The sequence below is a fragment of the Primulina tabacum genome, chromosome 4 (assembly GCF_025594145.1).
Source record: "Primulina tabacum isolate GXHZ01 chromosome 4, ASM2559414v2, whole genome shotgun sequence".
NCBI classification, from domain to species: domain Eukaryota; kingdom Viridiplantae; phylum Streptophyta; class Magnoliopsida; order Lamiales; family Gesneriaceae; genus Primulina; species Primulina tabacum.
This window is the reverse complement of record NC_134553.1, coordinates 3,494,291-3,516,177: the sequence shown is the minus strand read 5'-3', so window position 1 is coordinate 3,516,177 and position 21,887 is coordinate 3,494,291. Positions and strand designations below refer to the sequence as shown.

The 21,887-nt window shown below is 35.0% G+C and overlaps 5 protein-coding genes across 6 annotated transcripts; all 5 read left to right on the top strand.

The window, feature by feature from the left end:
- The first annotated feature begins 526 nt into the window (after positions 1-526).
- On the top strand, positions 527-4,909 carry LOC142542498 (uncharacterized). The gene is made up of 5 exons (XM_075649161.1): positions 527-1,191; positions 2,933-3,085; positions 3,202-3,343; positions 3,842-4,083; positions 4,454-4,909. The coding sequence occupies exons 1-5, from the start codon at positions 763-765 to the stop codon at positions 4,658-4,660; spliced, it is 1,173 nt and encodes a 390-aa protein (XP_075505276.1). The 5' UTR covers positions 527-762; the 3' UTR covers positions 4,661-4,909.
- Positions 4,910-6,091: 1,182 nt separating this feature from the next.
- Positions 6,092-8,697, top strand: LOC142542497 (ethylene-responsive transcription factor RAP2-12-like). Its single transcript, XM_075649160.1, is given in 3 exon segments — positions 6,092-6,481; positions 7,610-7,827; positions 7,829-8,697. Coding segments are annotated over 3 exon segments (1,173 nt in total). The 5' UTR covers positions 6,092-6,093; the 3' UTR covers positions 8,396-8,697.
- A 2,400-nt stretch (positions 8,698-11,097) lies between these two features.
- Positions 11,098-14,445, top strand: LOC142542496 (uncharacterized). 2 transcript variants are annotated; one of them, XM_075649159.1, is made up of 6 exons: positions 11,098-11,503; positions 11,823-11,916; positions 12,329-12,402; positions 13,329-13,379; positions 13,733-13,985; positions 14,092-14,445. In XM_075649159.1, the coding sequence occupies exons 1-5, from the start codon at positions 11,399-11,401 to the stop codon at positions 13,982-13,984; spliced, it is 576 nt and encodes a 191-aa protein (XP_075505274.1). In that variant the 5' UTR covers positions 11,098-11,398; the 3' UTR covers position 13,985; positions 14,092-14,445. The 2 variants fall into 2 exon arrangements, with proteins under 2 accessions (XP_075505274.1, XP_075505273.1); XM_075649158.1 differs by having other exon boundaries at positions 11,099-11,503; positions 13,733-13,966.
- A 508-nt stretch (positions 14,446-14,953) lies between these two features.
- Positions 14,954-16,812, top strand: LOC142541336 (uncharacterized). Its single transcript, XM_075647883.1, has 3 exons — positions 14,954-14,971; positions 15,349-16,338; positions 16,624-16,812. Exons 1-3 carry the CDS (start codon positions 14,954-14,956, stop codon positions 16,810-16,812), a joined length of 1,197 nt encoding a protein of 398 aa, XP_075503998.1.
- Positions 16,628-20,807, top strand: LOC142542495 (ABC transporter B family member 19-like). The gene is made up of 6 exons (XM_075649157.1): positions 16,628-17,004; positions 17,082-17,377; positions 17,540-17,856; positions 17,958-18,181; positions 18,266-20,191; positions 20,372-20,807. Exons 1-6 carry the CDS (start codon positions 16,816-16,818, stop codon positions 20,468-20,470), a joined length of 3,051 nt encoding a protein of 1,016 aa, XP_075505272.1. The 5' UTR covers positions 16,628-16,815; the 3' UTR covers positions 20,471-20,807.
- The last annotated feature ends 1,080 nt before the right edge of the window (positions 20,808-21,887 follow it).

Here is a 21,887-nt window from a genome sequence, read left to right as displayed (position 1 = left end):
TACATGTCATCCGAATGCATCGGGAATGATGAGTGGAAAGAGAAGATGACTAACAAAAAAAAAGGGATTTATATAATTTTTTATTAAGTAAAAAGGGTAAAAATGTAAAAATACATGAAACATATAGTAAAAACTAAGTTTGTCTTTTTTCAGGTATTAAAATATACAAAAAAAAACTTATGGGTAGTGAATCTTAAAAAAATCATTGACAGATATATTTTTCTCCAAATTACCCATATTTAAATCCACCAATTATTATTTATATGACAACGATGCTATCATATATGACTTATATAACAAAAACAAATTTTATATTATTATACACATTAAAATATATAAAAAAATAAAGAAAAACAACAAATTTTTTTGCTCTTGTTTTGAAATACTGGGTGTCCTTGACTTATGTTCTTTTTTTTTATTTAAATTTATTTAAATATGTGTAATATATATTTGTTCTTACATGATATATGTAGAGATCATTAGTTCGATGTAAGGAATATTTGATTTAACGGGAAAAAAAATACTAAACATTGTCAAAAAGCTAAAACCATTAAACATTGCTAAACTCCATTAGACCCAACATTAGCATTAAACGCAAGAAAAAGCCACAAACCTCGACAGAAATCACCCGATAATTCCGAAATTCCACCGGCGATTTCGCTTTCTCTCGGCATAATCGGACAAATTCTGATCCATATTCGGTTGCTTTCCGCCCTCAAAACAGGATAAATTCAACACCGAACCCACACACGATATAAGCAGATGTGGCACAGGTCAGCTTCCTTCATTCTCGACAAACCGCTCCGAAACGACACTGTCACGAACCCAGACAGCAGGCCCCTTTCCTCCGCTTCCACCGTCATGGCCGCCGATAACGCTAACCCTCAAGTCTCCCGTTACTACCAAACACGCGCGGCACACCATGGGGTTGTCACTAGTGATTGGCTGGCTCAGGCGCAATCCGCTGTTGGCCACCACCCCGATGACGCCTTTTCTGATAATTATACGTCCGGTGGAGAGGACGATAAGAAGCTCAGCGTGGTGGATGAGTTTAATAACTGGCGGCGACTGCCGGATTTGGCTGAGGCTGTGGCGGCCATTAGGGCTTTGTCATCGGTTATTCGATCGAGTCAAGCCACCACTACGATGGAACTTGAGATTGAGCTCAAAAGAGCGTCTGATTCGCTAAAAGTAGGTGATTTTATTTTTATTTATTTATTACTCTCTTTGAAGTTCGCCGCGCAGAAACGAAGCCCTTTTACGGTTTTACTTGTTTGATGTAAACACAAAGTATCACCCCACGATTCATAATTTCATAGGTTGCATCGCATTGTGAGATTGGAGATAATTTAACCTAGAAACAAGAAATATCTGTGAGACCACTCGGTCATATCGCATTCCGCGCTTTTCTCAATGATAATAATAACAATAATCATAGCACGTCTAAGATATCATCTTTAACCATATTTATCCAAAGTTTCAATGGTCTGCCCCTCCTGTCTCTGCCACTCTTTCCATTTAACTGACAATCTAAGACATGTCGGATTGAGGTCATGTTTAGTTTCCTCTTCACGTGACCAAACCATATTAGAAGTCCTTTCTCTAATCTTATCCTCAGTGGAGGCTACACCTAAATAGCTTGTAATCATTTCATTTCTAATTTTATCCTTACCCATTTTGTCACACATCAATCTTAACATATGTACATATGCTACTGTCATCTTATTCATATGTAGTCCTTTATTGGTCCAACACTCTGAGTCATAAAGCATAGTTGGTCGAACAATGTTCTTATATCGTATTCTTGTCAATTTCGCAGGACATCCTTTTATTGCATAAGACTCATGATGTTATCCTCCATTTCATCCGCCCTGCTTTAATCTTATGCTCCATATAATCTCTAATGTCCCAGTCTTTTGGATAATAAATCCTAAATAGCGAAAAGCTTCATACTCTGGACTTCTCGACCGTCAATTTCAATTGGACTACTCGTTCATGTAGATTCAGGACCAAAGTTACAAACTAAATATTCCGTTTTTGAGCGACTAGTCCTAAAACCTTTACTCTCAACAATTTCACGAATCTATCTAATTTTTTATTTACACATTCATTAGTTTCGTCTATCAGAAATACACACAGATACTTCATCATGAATATGTCCCGTCAGTTCATCCATAGCCAAAGCAAAGAGGTAAGGGCTTAGAGCCAATACTTGATGAAGTCCTATTGTCACAGGAAATTCACACGACATCCCTCCGACAGACCTCACTAGTTATGATACCTTCATACATATATTTAATGATCTTGATGTAGTATTGAGACACATGCTTCTTTCTAAGTACCTACCAAATTAATTCACTAGATTATTTATCATAGGCTTTCTCTAACTCAATAAATACCATACGCTTCTCTTCTGATGTTCTCTGTATTTTTCTATCATTTGTCTAATTAAGAAAACAGCTTCCATTGTAGACCTACCTGGCATAAAACCAAATTGGTTAATTGATACAGTAGTGATACTCTTAACTCTCCCCTCTATCACACGCTCTCATAACTTAAAAGTATGCCTCAGAAGCTTAATCCCTCTATATTTGTTATGTATATCTTTTTTCCTTTTAAATCGATACTACAATACTGTCTCCAAAATTCTGGCATTTTCCTAGTATTATTGATGCTCTATGTTCATTGGACTTGTATTTTATCCGCCGTTTTGAAATTTGTTTCTACGAGTCTCAAAATTGAAGTTGAATGATTATTATTGTCGTTGGAACTACTTGGAAGAATGCTTGAAATGCTTAGTTATAATTGATGTTCCTGATGTTTGGATTATCCCAGACTAAGAGGTTTTTTTGTAATGTCTTGATTTGGAGAGTACATCCATTTTACAAATAAATTTTAACTAATAAATAATCTTCCTCGTGGTTTTTTGCAGTCATGGGACATAACTTCCATCTCTTTAACAGCTGGATGCGATCTGTTCATGCGATATGTGACAAGAACTTCAGCCTTAGAATATGAGGACTTTGGTTCCGCAAAGTCTAGACTGATTGAACGTGCTGAGAAGTTTGGAGAGATATCATACAAGGTATCCGTTGGCAATGATTTAGATTCTCTAATGATCACCATTCTTCACATGTCAAATTGCATCTCACTGCATCAACGTATATATGTATTGATGTGGAAAGCTGTTAAAAATCTCAGGCACGGAAGATCATTGCAATGCTTTGTCAAGATTTTATTTTTGATGGCTGTACCATTCTGGTGCATGGCTTCTCTCGAGTAGTGCTGGAAGTTTTGAGAACAGCTGCTCAGAACAAGAAACTCTTTCGAGTTTTTTGCACAGGTGTTTATTCTTGTGTTGACTTCTTTCTATTTTCAATTTTTTTGTTTTTTTATAATTTTGAATGTGATGACCTTGCAATATACATCGAAGGTTTGATTAGTATTCCTGGTTCACGTTATATCCAAAATCTATGTGGTCCAATCCTTTGGTGGACTCGTATCTGCGTACACTTAGTGGGAAGTTGATCAATGTTCGAAAAAAGTAACTGAAAATGACTATGGGTTAATGCCTTTGTATCTTTCAGATTACATTACGAGAGGACTTGTTTTTGCATAGTTTGTGAATGCTATGCGAACATGACCACTGATTTATACTATCCTGGTATCTTGATGAGCACAATCTTTCTGACGTGGCAATTCACTATCCTGCTATGTGTGAATGGTGAAATTTTTATTTCTGTAATTAGTAAGGGAAACAGATTAAACCATATTAGTTCAACGGTTTAACTTGTACAAACTGGCAGCTCGACTAAGCACGTAAGTCAACTGTGAAATGCAGAAGGGGGACCAGATCGAAACGGACTACGATTATCAAATGAGCTCACCAAGCTTAATCTGCCTGTCAAGCTCCTAATTGACTCTGCTGTGGCGTATAGCATGGATGAAGTAGACATGGTGTTTGTTGGTGCTGATGGAGTAGTTGAAAGTGGTGGTATAATAAATATGATGGGTACCTACCAAATTGCATTGGTTGCTAAGAGCATGAATAAACCAGTATATGTTGCTGCCGAAAGTTACAAGGTAAACTGCAACAATTTGTTTTCACGTATAATAAATGAAGCGACCATATTTTGAGTCATATCAAGAAAAAGTAGACTCAAACAGGCATTTCTGCATAGTCATTATTTTGCATATGGATGTTTCGGACAACGTTTTCACAACCGAACCGATAATTGAACTGGTTTACCTTGAAAAATGGACCATTGAACTGACGGTCGGAACGAAAAAACCTTGTGTTATATAAAATTATAATATAATAAAAAAAGATATACTTATCGAAAATTAAAATCTAAACAATCTACATATGATTAAATATAATTATATATACATATATATTAAAAAATATATAAATATTTTGGTTGAACGGTCTAAGGTTTTGTGTTATTTGCAGTTCGCACGCATGTATCCGTTAGACCAGAAAGACATGGTGCCTGCCCTACGCCCCATTGATTTTGGGGTACCAATCCCATCAAAGGTCGAGGTTGAAACATCTGCCAGAGATTATACCCCACCACAGTATCTTACCTTACTTTTTACAGACTTAGGTGTTCTAACCCCTTCTGTGGTTAGTGATGAACTCATCCAGCTTTACCTATGATGAGAGTCACATAAGATTGTTGCTAGAGTTGCAATTGCTGTTTGTATTCAAGTGATAGGTCGGAGCATTCTCCCCAATTTTGCCCAAATAGCATCGCCATTTAGTATACTGCCAAAACTGTGGATGTCATTGGTGTTGGTGCACGTTATAACCCTTTTGATTTATGGGTTATATTAGTTTTCCTTTGCTGCGAAACAGAGGAAATATCAGTTTGAGTGCCGGATGGATTGTAATGTTAGTGTTATTTTCTTGGATATCTTTTAAACTACTCGTCAACCAATTCACAGCCTTGAGCATGATTTCTAGATCTTTGCATCCTTTGAATTTTATGGAATATTACATCGTTGTTTTTCCAAGATCGAGTTGTCGAACTTCTATAGCTTTACATGGCTAGTTGGTTTTGGGGGGTTGAGTTATGTTGTTCCGGATTTGTTTTCCACGTCTTCATTTCTTGAGTTTGGCACCTTTTTTTCTAGATATTGTAAATTATTATATTAGATTACATTCTCTTATATAACCTGAAAACAAATATAAATACAAAAAATATAAAATATAAAAAATCAAACACTGATCATATTTGAACAAAAAATTATTTTATTCTTGTGTTCACTCGTTTATGTTTTTGAGTACGTTTTTTTTGTGAGATGGTTTGAGATATTTTTATTTTTTAAATGAGTTAATTTTGTCTAGATTACAATAAAAGGTAATACTTTTGTTAATTTTTTTTTCATGAATGATTCAAATAAAAAATAAGTTTCATCGAAATTTATCTATGAAATTGTGTCAAGAATTTCTGTGTATGTTTTTTTCTTTTACACGTGACCTATACTTTTGTCTTTTAAATTGTGTTTGATGGCCTGTGAGAAGAAAGCGACATCCCACCTATGTGTCTATATATATATATATATATATATATATATATTTGAATAAATATCTATATTATTTTGTATTATATTATTAAATTTGAGATGTTTAGAGTAATTAATTTTTGGTGTCATAGTCTGTTTTAATAATTATATATATAAATAAAGTATTAAAATTTTAAAGCAAGTCAACTGATAGATATTTAGTTTTTTAAACATTAAGTCGTATGTTCAATTTTTACTTGAATTTTTTTTCTTTTTATTATTTATTTTTTTAATTCATATATCAAAATTGTAGTATAGTTTCTCATTATTTTTTATTTTTTTAATTTATTTATTTAATTCATATATCAAAATTGTATTATAATTTTTTTCTATTTTTTATAATTATATTTTAATCTTTATTTAAATATAAACAAAATAAATTATATAAAAATACTGTATAAAACGTCCATTCAGTACGATACAATGTATTAATTTTAGGAAGGTGAATCAAACCCTTAATGCAGGGGCAAAAAAGTAAAACCAAATGATGCAAGTGCCTCGTACATTGGCCCTAATAAATTACGTATGTATTATAAAGAGACGAGGCGATTCATATCTTCTCTTCCAACGATTCGACCTATTTCTCATCTTCCAACAAATTTGCACCAAATTGTTGACCACAATAGCACTTCTCTTTTCGGGATGTGTGGAGGAGCTATAATATCTGGCATACCGCCGCCGAGCCGGCCGTCGCGCCGGCTCACTGTCACACCCGATATGTTGTGGGGAAGAGGGGCCGCCGATCTTAATGAGAACAAGTACACGGGGAAGATTCACTCCATGCCAGTGAGGTCTTGGTCCCTCGTTGACTTTGACCATGATCTCGAAGCTGAGTTCAAGGATTACTCCGATCATCATGAAGAGGAGTTCAATGTCCAAAAGAAGTCTGCTTCCAAAAGTAAAACTCTTCCTGGTAATGTTGGTGATTCTATTTTCCAGATTGTTTTGGGGTTTTATTAAATCATACTATGATCTATTGTTTGATAAGTTGAAAAATTAAATTTTTATATTCTAAGATCTATCGTCTGATAGGTTGAAAATTTGTTATACAAGCTAAGGGGGGATGCATCCATTCTGGAAGTTTAATGGCTTTTAAAGATTTTGTAACTAATATGCATAGTCTGAATTTCGATTTAGGGGTGAATAGCTTTTTAGTGGAAGGATTGATGTATAAAATAATAAAGAAATGATTGGCTTTGATTATTTTGATTATGATTATTTTATTAGGTGGTAAGATTAACAATTGATTTGTTTCTTTAGGCATGTTGAGTCAAAATTTGGATTTATTTTTTTATCGTTTCACTGTTTTGGTAAGTCTAATATGACTTTGCTGGGATTTATCTATTTGATGGAATAAAAAGGTATATTTTTGGTATTCTTCATGTATCCTTTAGCTATCTATCATGCTAAAAAAAAGAAGATTTCATTTATAGACAGGTTTTTCTTTGAAAGGACTTGGTGTTCTGATGTATCTATTTTAAGCTACCCTGACATTAAAGGGTTTGAAATGCACTGTGATATTTGAAAAATGAATTTCCCGTTTGTGAGGATTTCAAATCTGGAGTTAATCTTTGTTGTGCTTTTGGAATGATAACTTGAAGTTTAGTTTGAATTGAGAGCTGATCTTTTTTATGGGTGAACATGCTGTAGTATAATTCATTCGAGGTGATAATTGTATTCTGTTTCATCGACTCTTGCCAGTATGTGCCTAATTTTCTGAAGTGAAGTGTTTAGTCTGATGAAACAGTTGCTTTCTTCCCCTCATTCGTTTGAATGAAGTTCCAATTGCAGCCTTTGCGCATTTTAATTAGAAGGGGTATTATTCTCATACTTCTATCTAGTCAAGAATATGTGAATTGTTATCATTATCATACATGATTTTGGGTAATTAATTTCATAAGATTGAAATGTAAAGTTCTGTCAGGTCGTTTTTTTTGTACTCACTATAAAAATTTCTTGGGCTTGGGTAAATATCTGTTCCTGTACCCCCTACATCTCCTTTTCAATTCTTTGGTTTGAGATTTTTTCATGTTTTTGGAAGATATGAAAACTGTCGAGTATTCTGAATTTGACAAGGATGCTGCAAAGACCTCAAAAAGAAAGAGGAAGAATCAGTACAGAGGGATTCGACAGCGTCCATGGGGTAAATGGGCTGCTGAAATCCGCGATCCAAGGAAAGGGGTCAGAGTTTGGCTCGGAACTTTTAACACTGCCGAGGAAGCTGCAAAAGCATATGATACCGAGGCACAAAAGATCAGGAGGCAAGAAAGCTAAGTTGAATTTTCCTGAAGATGCCCCAGCCTCTGCTTTAAGGAGGACCGTTAAAATAAATTCTGGTAAAGTGCCACCTCAGGAGTGCTCGGACATGGTTCATCCCAATACGAACCAAAAGTTCATCACAAGCAATGATTACTTGGATTCTTTGGATTTCCCAGAGCATAACCCACAGATGATGCAAGGGAGCAATTCTTTCAACTCCTTTGACCCTTTCGGCTGTTCAGATTTCGGTTGGGGAGAAAACCATGGAGAGACTCCAGAAATATCGTCAATTCTCCCAACTGTTGTTGGGGATGATCAAACTCTGTTAATGGATGATGCTAACCCAGCGAAAAAAGTGAAGTCAACATCACATGATCTTCCATCATCTAATAATAGGAATACATTGAACAAGATTCCTGAATATGTCTCAGATTATGACTATCAGATGAAGCTATTTCAGATGCCGTATGCCGATGGTAGCAATTGGGATTCGTCAATGGATGCTTTTCTTGATGGAGCCTTTTGGACTTTTGACGATATTTCTCCTTCCATGATGGGTGGAGTCTGAACCCCATTTAAACTCATTTCTGTCTTTTCAGTGGATAAGGCTGGTGACATGCAAGTAATTTATAGCTTACGGATATGATGTCTCTTTTAGGTGTGTTGGCTGAGGAGCTGATTAAGCCATGGATGATGATATAATAAAGGTTTCTCTTCGGTTTATGAGCAGTAGTACATAAGTGGATGCTCTCTATCTTTGAGGCTTTGTGCTTACTAAAAGAATTTGAATGTTAGTTTTTGTGTGGGATGATAAACTTTAATTCATAAACCGATGCTTGAATATTCCGGCCATTGGTGTTGGATTCTTTTGTCTTCTTTTTATGGCTGAAATGCAGGTGAAACTAGTTATTGTGATATGATTGAGTAGTGGGAGCATTTTAACTGCACGATGTAAATTTGAAATGTTTTTTGAGCAAAATTTTCGCCAATGTTTCAAACACAACCTGAAAATTTCCGTACATGACAAAAAATATTGATAACAAATTTTGAAAGCTTTTGTTAATGTCTGAGAAATGTCCAAGTAAACAGATCTATTGTAAGATGTTTTTACAAGTTTATATTATTGAGATGTATCAATTTGATCCAAAATAATAATTTTTAACATAAAATATAATGTTTTTCATGAATTGGATCAAATTTTAAATTCGTCTCAGGACGTTCACAAGTAAAACATCCCACAAGATTTGTCGTTTTTCTTCGGTTGGTCTCAGCAAATTGCGTGCATATTTATTTCATTTTATGAAGTATTCATTGTATAGTTTCCTTCCAACTCGCCCACTTGTTTTTTAAATATTAATATACGTCAATCAAATTTATAAAAAAAAAATACTTGCCACTTGTTTTACTTTTTCCAAAAATTAACATTTAGTTGCCACCCAATTGCAATTTGCAAAAGCAATCGGCACGATGATTATTTGATCAACTTCTTTCTTTTTTTATTGATATAAATATAATTGTGATTTTAAAAGTTTCTTTTAATTAGTTAATATTAATTTCGTATCAACTAATTTGATGTTCGAGCGATATTACCTTCAATAGATATTGCTCTATTCATTTTACACAAAAAAATTTTGTGAAACGATCTCACGAGTCAATTTTATGATATAAATCATCTATTTAAATCACTCATAAAAAAATATAGATATAATTGACTTATCTTCATTTTAATACTTTAAAAATCGTCTTCTTTAGTGGCCAATCAATGTTTAAAATATCATGCTCCGATGACCACATGATTTTCGCGTACAGTATTAAAATATCTTATTTGCGATTGCATTTAAATTTAATTGGATCAAATTTTTTTTAATTATTATTCATGATTTGCCCATAAATTTTTTAAGTTTATTGGAAAATCTAAAGAAAAAGATGAATTTATTTCGAATTACAATTCAAGTTCCAGCTTGATCGTTTGCATAGAAGTTTATATTTGAATCCAATTCAATAAGATGAGTGTAATTTTAAGCATACAAAGTTTTCCATTCTATACATATACTTATATCTATATAAAAAACGAATAAGAGATACAATCGTGAATTAATAATTTGAACTTTTATTCTATGATATTCTACACAAAAATAAAAAAAAAGGTAAAGTAAAATATTAGCCAGTACATAAGAATAAAAATATTATACATAAATACATTAATTTATGTAAATGTAAATGAAAACACAATCAAATGTCAAAATTATATTTGATAATCAATATTCGTTTTTCAAAACCTATAAATACAAGAGTATGTATCTTGTGAGACGGTCTTATGAATCTTTATCTATAAGAGGGATCATCCCTATCGATATTCACAACAAAAAATAATACTCTTAGCATAAAAATTAATATTTTTTAATGGATGATCAAATAAGAGATCCGTCTCACAAAATACGACCTGTGAGACCGTCTCACGTAAATTTTTACCTAAATACAAATATACATACCAATATTATTTATAAAACTTTTAAAAAATGTCATTTCAGTTTATTTTTAAATCCCTCAATCCAATCATTACGTTTTTATAAGATAAATTTGAGCAATTATTTTCATAATAAAAGCTTGAGAATATCAATATAGGTAGGAATTCGATCCGAAAACTATGAATGTGAAAAAAAAGACTTTATATGTTAGATTTGACATGATTCGATATTGATCGGAAATTTCGATACGAGATTTGACATGTTTCGACAGTGATTAGTATATTTTCATCAAAATATCTATTTTATTCCTGTAAGTTCCTACTCATTAATTTTTTTTAGTAGATCTCTTGTAAGATGATCTCACGAATTTGTATCTGTGAGACGGGTTAACTCTACCGATAATCACAATAAAAAATAATACTCTTAGCATAAAAAATAATACTTTTTCATGGATGACCCAAATAAAAGATCCGTCTCAAAAAATACGACCTGTGAGACCGTCTCACACAAGTTTTTATTTATTTTTTATTGAATCAATTACGATCATATAATTATGTTTAAATAATCAATATTAGTTTTTTTTAAATATATATATCATAATTAATGACTGATTTTTTATTAAATTTTTGTAATTTATATAGTTAATTTTTTTTAATAACATATTTCAAAATGGATCCAATAAAAGATACGTGACTAAAAATATCTAAATTAATTGCTAAAAAAAATATCTAAATTAAAATTGACATTTTGTTGATTTTTTACCCGATGACTTAAAAGTCGAGGTGAAGGCGGAAAAGATGATGGTGCACAAAAATATCAAGCCCACAGCTTCTGGAGGCTTCGTTTTTGCACTCTTTCTCTTTCCAAATTGACGAGGTTCCGTGTCATAATACTCCCGCAAAGATGTGATTTTTATTCCCACTTGGGCATTCTGATGCATAGTATTATATATAATATAACATGTGCATCCTATTAAAACCGCGCATAATCACACGGAACTTCTGTGTTTTCGGCTGCTTGTTGACAAGGTTTCGTTGGGAGTAGGATTGGAATTCTCTTGGAGAAAGTTTCCGCAGCTGTTGTGGGTTGGGAGATTTTGAGGAATGGCTGAAGGGGTAGAGAAAAACGACGATTTTTATGCGGTTTTGGGGCTGAAGAAGGATTGCACGACGGCAGAGCTTAGGAATGCGTACAAGAAGCTTGCACTGGTTAGCTTTGAAGCGACTTTTTCTTCTTTCGTTCTTTTTTTTTTTTTTTTTGTGTTAAAATACTAGGAAATACAGTTTTTTGTGTTGCTCATATGGTTATTCACTCACGGGAGAAGGGATCCTTGAAAAATGTGATCTTGGAATTTTTGAAAGCATCGATTGCGTTTGTATTTTGGACGGGAAAATTCGTTTTTTTTGCTTTTGTGTGTTATTTTTTAAGATAAAAACTTATGTGCTTTGCGGCAATCATGTTTTTGGATTCTTGTTTCTCTTCGGAAATCTGAAAGCTGCTTGGGGTCTAATTGGTTTACTATTGTAGAAATGGCACCCGGATCGCTGCTCCGCCTCGGGGAGTGCGAAGCATTTGGAAGATGCAAAGAAGAAATTTCAGGCCATCCAGCAAGCCTATTCTGGTGACTGCGAACTAGTTTATTATAAATATTCTCTGTTATATGTTAGTTCAAGAAATCATGAAGGGGCCAATTTTCTGCGAAGAGTTGTATTTTTTGTACGTTGAGCAATTTTTAGGGGAAAAAAAGAAATAAATATTTTTGTTTTTGCAGATATCATATGATATGCAAGTTTTTGTTTTTGTTTTCTTTTTTGTTGAATACCCAAGAATTTGCTGTTATTTGAGTTTTAGTTGTGTGTTTACATAGTTTATGTATGTTATCCAGGAATTTATGAGCTACTTGTAAAATTTTCAAGTTTATGTTTGAACATGAACTGATTGTTTCTGTTAACCGTCCCTACTAGAACATGATGTAAGTTCATTTATTCTGTGCGTAGTAAGACTTATGATCTGCATTGTTTGGATTTGGACAGTGCTCTCAAACAGCGATAAAAGGTTCTTGTATGACTTAGGAGTTTATGACTGCGAAGACGATAATGACGAAAATGTAAGTCTATAATTATTGCAGACATTTTATGCAACCACAAATTATGTATGACCCCCTTCTGATATCATGTTTTGGGTGAGTGATCATGTTTCCAGGCAAATGATTTTAGCTTATTATAATTTTCTGTCGACTCCTGGATTAGAAGCAATAATAATCATACCTCAAGGTCCTATGTTTCACGGACAGGGAAATATGAATTTAGAAGATTTTAGGACATGATATTCAAAATAATATACACGTACATATCAATACAACATAACCACATCATCTATGTGTATATACATATCTAGATACATAACTCATGTTATTTCAAAACATCAAATATTAAGAAGACGTGCACAATTGTACCTGTGTTAACCAACCATCTTGCAAATTTGAAAGCATAACTGAACAAGTCTCGTTGACTGCATGTGCACGTATAGCTTTGAAAACTAAAACTATAATATATAAATCAGCAATTTTACATATCTATTCAACATAACCACATCATCTATGTGTATATACATATCTAGATACATAACTCATGTTATTTCAAAACATCAAATTTTAAGAAGACGTGCACAATTGTACCTGTATTAACCAACCATCTTTCAAATTTGAAAGCATAACTGAACAAGTTTCGTTGGCTGCATGTGCACGTATAGCTTTGAAAACTAAAACTATAATATATAAATCAGCAATTTTACATATCTATTCAATATGCCCATATACGCGATAGACATGCGTGTTCATTTTCTAATTTTAGTTTCTGAGACATGCTATGTAGTATGTCTAAAATTATAATTTTTGAAGTGACTGATGGCTTCAAGTGTGATATTGGCTTAGGCCTTTGCAAGTGGCATAACGTTGGTGCCGGATACATAAAAAAATTGCCCTTGGTGTCATATGTTGATTATGGCATGTTTTTGTTTGCGTGATGTGTGCAGGGTATGGGTGACTTCTTGAATGAAATGGTATCAATGATGAGCCAATCCAATGTGAGTGCCTGATTCTGTAGCTTATGTTGTCATTTTCCATGATTTTCCTCAAAAAGACCTATTTGATGCATGGAACAAAATGAGGAGAGCACCTTTGGATTTGCTAGTCGTGTTAAATTGAGTTGATGATTTGTAATTTATGTTTTCATATGCTTGTGAAACTTATATATCCCATTATATTTGCAACTTGGGAGTCCACATTTCTGATATGGGTTTTTGATCGACAATCCCGAGAAGTGCATCAAATATTCCCCCATTTAAATCAGGATCCGCCTAAGCAATAAGAACAAATTTTTTGGTTGGAGTTGTGGAAACATGTTCTAATTCAGTTCTTTAATCTGTGTGGTTGACAGGACAATGGAAATGAAAGTTTTGAAGAACTGCAAGAACTCTTCTACAATATGTTTGACAGCGACATTGACTCCTTTGGTTCTTCTTCTTCATCATCTTCTTGTTCTGCAGCCCCTCCTACATATTTTTCGTCACCCAAACCTTCTTACAACGAGACCCATTGCAACAGAAACTTCTCTGGGATCTCAGGCAATTCAAAAGCCAAAGCTGCTAAATTCGAAGGATTAGGTGAAGGGGTAATGATATTGAGTTAATGTATCTTTTCCTATCCTTCTGCTACTATTTAGTTCACTGCATACCTTTAAATGATGAAGCTGTGCAGCATATTCGAGAAAGTTAGAACATTTATATGTGAATGCAGGTGCAGTCGGGGGAAAGAATGGTAGGAAGGGCCGGGGATAACAGGAGGAAGGGAAGAAAACGAAAGATTATGCCTGACCACGACGTCTCCTCCACCATATCTGCCTAGAAATGTGCTGCAGCTTTACTGGTTTAACGTTTGGAGATCTAACACCGCATATGAGCTAAAAGAAACTAATCGTGGTCACACATGTTATTGAATCATTGGATTGCAATTGGGTTTTTTGTTCATACATGATTGATTTTCTCGAGGCATGTGACTGTGTGATGTTATAACTGTTGTCACGATGTTCCGTTTCCAAGTGAATTAGTTTGTTCTATGTCAGTAAAAAATTGGAGTAGCTTGTTTATGTTATGCTATTTGACTATTTTTAAATCTAAATATGATATTCTTGATTTATTTATTTTTCCATTCAATAAAGAAGTACGTGTAGCTCGGAAAATGGCTACCATAAACATGAAAAGGCCCCGTGTACAACAGTTTCTCGGGTTTGCCTTGTTCAACATGTGATTGCCTTACCCGGGGCATCAATGGTGGTTCGTCGATTTTTAATAAGCCTTAATAAACAGCGGGGGCGTCAGCATAAGAGGACATTTGAATGGGAGATGCCGTTTCCTTTAAACATCTAAAATAAGATAAAACAATGCAGCATGTTCCTACCATGTTTCGTGACGTGTGTCCAAGAATATTGAAGTGGAGAAAGAGACAAACACTCTGGATACCTGCAAGATGACAAGTGGAAGCTGCGACATACAAGGTGGAAATGAAAGGAGTCGAGCACATCTAATGATGTGAAGTCCGCAAGCCTTTAACTTGATGTAAGCTGTTCATTTAACTCGGTGGTTTCTATTGAGACAGAACGATGAATATCGGACAACGAGTAATCTACGAAATAGATCTTTTTCTTGACAAGCAAATTAGTTCATTTCTCTTCAACCTTTTCAATATGTTTTCTATATGCTTGTCTGCGAGCTGGCTAGCCAAAACTATAGCAACAGTCTTTTGTGAATGCATCCACCAATCGCGACTCAAATACTCTCTCTTTCTTTGAAACCAACTGCTCCATTGCCAAGCATTGTGCATCTGCTTCAAAATCAATAATAGATTGTGAAATGCTCAAAGAATTCCTCACTACGACAAGCCTTTTAATTGCTTAATCGATCATTGTTTGTTTACATTTATGGCAGATCATACATCTGAGATTATAAATTCGCCAATGTATACAACTGAGAGGCAACATTACACTACTCCCGATAGGTCCCAGTATCTAAGTCATTTTCTAGCTGTACCTCCAACCATTTTTCTCAGTATCTGACGCCTCACAAGCTGACAAATCCCACTCCTACCAGCCCCTTTGCGTCTGATAATGATAGGTCTTGGCAAGGGGAGCTTTCGTGGCAGTTTAAGCCAACCAGATGGCAGGAAAATCAAAATCTTGGGGCAGCACTTAGTCCATGGACAGCCAGTGCTGCTGCCACTCCATCCAGTGCTAGTAGCAGGATATTCAGGAGATCTGCCAATGACTATTATCTTTCACGTACCTATGGTGGCTTCCAAAGATTCACCAATCTCTACTACAATAGCCCTCACTCGAGCTATGATCGATTGCAGTCAGGAAGGTTTGAGCCTCATAATTATGTTGGAATAGATCACAAAAGCCCATTTCTTGAGAGTAATCACTCTTCTGACTTGCGTACCAGTCCCTGTAAAAGCACAATCTTGTCAAATGTCAATGAAGTGAGCGATAAAAGTGGTGGCCCTTTGGCTGATAAAGATGAGTTAAGCATGACTGATTATGGCACCACCCCACCAAATAATGATCCAAGATGGTTCTATGTATCAAATGCTTACGATGATGAAAATAATGATGATGATCAACAATCAAATTACCAGGAAATGTCAAAGATTCATCATGGTCATGATCATTTTCACAACAGGTTGCCTTATTATGGCCATGGCCATGAAGGGTACTATGATAATGAGTATGATGATTTCGATCGGAAGTCAGCAATCGGGGAAAAGAATGATGAAGAAGATGATCCTATGGCACCAAAATCAGTAGGCCTATTTAGCTTGTTTAGATATTCAACAAAGCTGGACCTCATTCTCATTGTTTTGGGATGCTTAGGAGCATTCATTAATGGAGGATCTCTTCCATGGTATTCTTATCTTTTTGGAAATATTGCCAATGAACTTGCCAGAGGACAAGAAAACGACAGGCATCAGATGATGAGAGATGTGCAGAAGGTATGCACTTGCAAATATTTCAATAGAGTACTCGAACAAAATTTCAGGATATTGCTTCGAGAATTTAATAAATTTTAAAATCATTCTAAAGAATTCAGGATTAATGATGATTGGAATGTTTAACGGCTTTCAGATATGTCTGGTTATGACTGGATTGGCAGCATTTGTTGTGATGGGAGCTTATTTAGGTCAATAGTACACATTATTTCCTTTCCTTCCCCCCTTAATCATAAATCTCAAGATTCTGTATGTGCATTTCAGTAAATGACACTTTTACTGTGGCAGATTACATGCTGGCGAATGGTGGGAGAAAGATCAGCACACAGAATAAGAACTGAATATCTTCGAGCAATTCTACGCCAGGACATGGAATTTTTTGACACAAAGATCAGTACTGGTGATAACATGCATGGAACTTCAAGTGATGTTGCACAAATACAAGAAGTGATGGCGGAGAAGGTTGACAAGTCTTAAAGTATGATAAATAAATTTGTAAATCAGATGGTACATTTTGTTCACCATATATTTACCTTCATCTGCGGCTATGTGGTCGGTTTCATGCGATCATGGAAAGTCTCCCTGGCAGTGTTTGCTGTGACCCCACTAACAATGGCTTGTGGCATCACCTACAAGGCAGTATATGGCAGCCTAACCGCAAAAGAAGAGGTATAATGAGTATATCATAACAAACATCTCGCATCGGATTCACTGAATTCCTGACCAAAATCTTTTCTTTAATAAAGGCGTCTTACACGAAAGCTGGAAGTATTGCAGAACAAGCCTTAAGTTGTATCAGAAATGTGCTTTCTTTTGTAGCAGAGGATGCTTTGGCAGAAAAGTATTCCAATTTTCTAGAGAGATCAGTGCCACTGAGAGCAAAAATTGGTTTCGCAAAAGGTGCAGGGATCGGGATTATCTATCTTGTTACTTATGCGACATGGGCTTTGGCATTCTGGTACGGCTTGATTTTGGTTGCAAAAGGGCAACTCTCTGGTGGTGCGGCTATTGCATGTTTCTTTGGTGTAAATGTTGGGGGCAGGTAAAAATTCAGCTATTCTTCCCCAAGATGCTCAAGATATGAATGTTTTCTCAAGTTCAGTAGTCAAGTGTATTTTTTGAATCGAATACAAAAGAAAAAAATCACGATGTTTGAATTTATACTATTGTTATATAAGAAAAGCATTCACGTCACATATGACAGGGGATTGGCTCTGGCACTGTCGTATTTTGCTCAATTTTCACAAGGAACCGTAGCAGCTAGCCGAGTGTTTGAAATTATCGATCGGATCCCAGACGTTGATCCTTATGGTTCCAATGGATTTAAACCGTCAAATATTTGTGGGAGTATTGAATTTAGAGATGTATCTTTTGCTTACCCTTCTCGTCCAACTATCCAAATTCTACAGTCATTAAACCTAGTAATCCATGCATCAAAGACTCTAGCATTAGTTGGTACCAGTGGAGCTGGAAAATCCACCATTTTAGCTCTCATAGAGAGGTTCTATGATCCAAACCAGGGTAAAATCCCGGTCTTTTTATTTCCTAAATGCTGATAATTGCAACCTCGAGAATCCTAAAAACCCCCACTAAATCTGACCAGTCGTGATTCAAATTTTCAGGCTTTATTACCTTAGATGGTTATGATCTAAGGACATTGCAAGTGAAATGGTTAAGAAATCAAATAAGTATGGTCGGTCAAGAACCAGTTCTGTTTGCAACAACCATACTTGAGAATGTAATCATGGGGAAGAAAAATGCCACCAAGAAAGAGGCCATTAGAGCCTGTATGGCAGCAAATGCTCATGATTTCATCAGTAACCTTCCACAAGGCTATGATACCAAGGTTAACATCTAATATATATTTAGCTCGTGTATCATTCATATGTGAAATTTTTCTGTAACTATGCTTCAAAACTTGTGTTTGCAGACTAGGGATAGAGGAACACTGCTTTCCGGAGGTCAAAAACAGCGTATAGCACTTGCACGAGCCATGATAAATGATCCAGTGATCCTCCTTTTGGATGAGGCCACGAGTGCCTTAGATCCCGAGGCTGAATTTCTCGTTCAACAGGCTATTGATACGATATCGAGGGGTAGAACAACCATAATTATAGCTCATAGGCTGGCTACTGTAAAAAATGCCGACACTGTTGTGGTACTTGATTGCGGATCAGTTGTTGAGATTGGTGATCATCGTCAGCTCATGGAAAAATCTGGATTTTATTCTGATCTTGTCAAGTTGTCTTTGGAAGGTGTCCCACAATCTGTTCTTAATCAATTTGATCAGCCCAAGAACTTAGATTTCTCCGCATATGAGAAATATATGCACAATGAATCAAAAATGCTGAATGTTCATGAAATATCAAAATGCATGTACTTGAAATCTGTGCAAAATGAAAATGAAGTAGAAGAAAAAGAAAATCAGTCAAAATTGACGAAATATAACCTTAGAGACATCTGGAACTTGCAGAAACCAGAGCTGACTCTGCTGATAATAGGGATTTTCTTTGCCATGCTTGCAGGTGCAATTCTCTCTGTATTTCCCCTGATTCTGGGGCAAGCTCTAAACGTCTACTTTCTCACCGATGAGCAGAAGTTGAAGAGAGATGCTGGTTACCTATGTTTGGTACTGGTTGGACTAGGATTTGGTTGTATAACCTTTATGACAGGGCAACAAGGTTTTTGTGGTTGGGCTCCAACAAAGCTCACTAAAAGATTAAGAAATATGTTGTTCAAAGCTATACTGAGACAAGAACCAAGTTGGTTTGATTTCGATGAGAATTCAACTGGAATTCTTGAGTCAAGACTCTCATTAGATTGTGTTAGCTTTCGGTCAGTTCTTGGTGACCGTTTTTCCGTATTACTAATGGGGTTGAGCTCAGCAGCTGTTGGACTTGGCATCTCCTTTTTTCTTGAATGGAGACTAACTTTACTGGCTGCTGCTCTTACACCTCTGACACTTGGAGCTAGCTATTTAAACTTGATCATCAGCATTGGACCAAAATTAGACAACACCTCTTATGCCAGGGCTAGCAATATAGCTGCAGGAGCAGTGTCAAACATAAGAACTGTAGCCACATTTGGAACACAGGAATGCCTGGTTCAATCCTTCGATAAAGCTTTATCTGAGCCTAACAGAATTTTGGTCAAAAAGTCGCAAATTCTTGGATTAATCCTCGGATTTTCTCAAGGTGCCATGTACGGAGCTTATACTTTAACTCTCTATTTTGGTGCCTATGTTGTAAAACAAGGGCAGACAAATTTTGGGGTGGTGTACAAGATTTTCTTGATACTCGTTCTAAGCTCATTTTCTGTTGGACAACTAGCTGGCCTCGCACCAGACACTTCCATGGCCGCAACTGCAATACCTGCAGTTTTTGCTATCCTCAACCGTAGGCCTGCAATAGGTGGTGATTGCAAGAAAAGCAGGAAGTTTAAAAGCTCCAAGGTGTTTGATATTGAGTTAAAGAAGGTAACATTTGCATATCCAGCTAGGCCAAGTGCTACTGTTTTAAGGGATTTTAGTCTAAAGATAAAAGGTGGGAAGATGGTGGCTCTTCTGGGAGGAAGTGGATCAGGAAAATCAACGGTTTTATGGATGATTCAGAGATTTTATGATCCATTAAGTGGGAAAATTTTGATGGGAGATTTTGATTTGAAGGAGCTTGATTTGAAGTGGTTGAGAAGGCAGATATCTTTAGTTGATCAGGAGCCGGCACTTTTTGCTGGTAGTATAGGAGAGAACATTGCATTTGCGAATCCAAATGCTTCATGGGTTGAGATTGAAGCAGCTGCAAAAGAAGCTTATATACACAATTTCATATGTAGCCTTCCTAAAGGATATGAAACAGAGGTAAGTATGATACTTGCATTAGAGCTCTCTTTGAGCCCACATACAATTTAGAAGGTGCCGAAGTTTTCTTGATTGATAGGCTGCAAGTTCGATAAAGGGCACACTGAGAAAACTTGAAATATGAGATGTTTTATGACACATTCCCTATAAACTAATTAGATTCTTCTCCTTTTTCTATAGGTTGGTGAGAATGGAGTACAGCTATCAGGTGGACAAAAGCAGAGGATAGCAATAGCAAGGTTTTATACTCAAGAAAGCAAAAGTACTGCTACTAGATGAAGCAAGCAGTGCTTTTGGACTTGGAATCAGAAGCAATCAATATGAGACATTAGTTTGACACCAAACAAGTAGGGAAAGAACTGATTAAGGTCCCCTACTAACTTATAAGTGAATCAAGTTGAATAGAGATTCTAATTTGTTCTCATTTTAGATCATGTTTCGATCCTTTTACAAATGACGCTTCCACGAAAACTCGTCCAAGTCTTGTTATATCCATGAAATGGTTTAGCAATATAAAATGGTCATTCGATATGAGTCGTCAAAAACTTAGATATACTGAGGAAAATTATACTAACTTGGAATCTCCATCCCTTAACGCATTGCATGCCCAGCAGTTTGATTCCTGGTCGCCGTGTAGTCATTACATTGTGCAAAAAAGGTAATTGTAATTATTTATTCAAGTATTAAATAAGACGGTAATATTAAAATTAAGAGATGCTTTTGGACAATTCGTTTTTCAAAGGATTTTTCCAAATTAATTATTAAAACCTGGGGCTATGAAAATTCTAAAACACATTAAATTCTCTAAAAATATTAATAAATTAATATATTTTATTTTAAAAAAAATCAAATATATTTAACTTCGATGTTAAAATAACTCAAACACGTGCAATATTTGTAAGGAGTTTGATGTTTGTTTTTTAGAAACGAGATTTAAAACAATATCAATCTTACATAAGGTTTTTTCGTCTTTTTTAAATTTTTATATTAAAGGGCTTTTGATACATATTGCCCCAAGAGGAAATCATAGGATGAAAAGCGTAAATGGGTTATAAGACTATGTTTAGACGAAATTGTCTAAGATAAAAAATATTATAATTATTTAAATGTTGAGTAGGATATAGAATAATATTTAATAAATAATAGTACATTTAATTAATTGATTAAATTTGATATAATTTTATTTTTTCAATAATTAATGTATACTGAAGAAAAAAGAGAAATGAAAATAATGTCACAATTTTAAATTAAATGATTTAATTGACATAAGATAAATAATCATTACATAAAATGCAATAAAACAAGTTATGGTATTGGAAAATCCAATCCATCTAACTAAACACAGCCTAAAAATATCAAATATTCACATTAATTCAATAAAGGTTACGTTTTTCAAATTGAAGTGGTACCATAACCAACAAGTAGCAACTGTGAAACAAATTTCATATCCATTCCAAATATTCAAGCACCGCTGAAGTAGGTATCCATAAGAAAAGAAAAAAAACGTGGTCATTGCAGTGCCAGACTTAACAAAACCAACACATTATTTCACCCATTATACAAAAACATCCCAGTGACAGACACAATAGGTTAGGAGAACCATTTTTGTAGAAATTACGAGTGGAGTGAAAAAAGCAAATAGATGATACTAACATGTATCATACACCACAAAAATAAAAGGAGTCATCGTATCCCA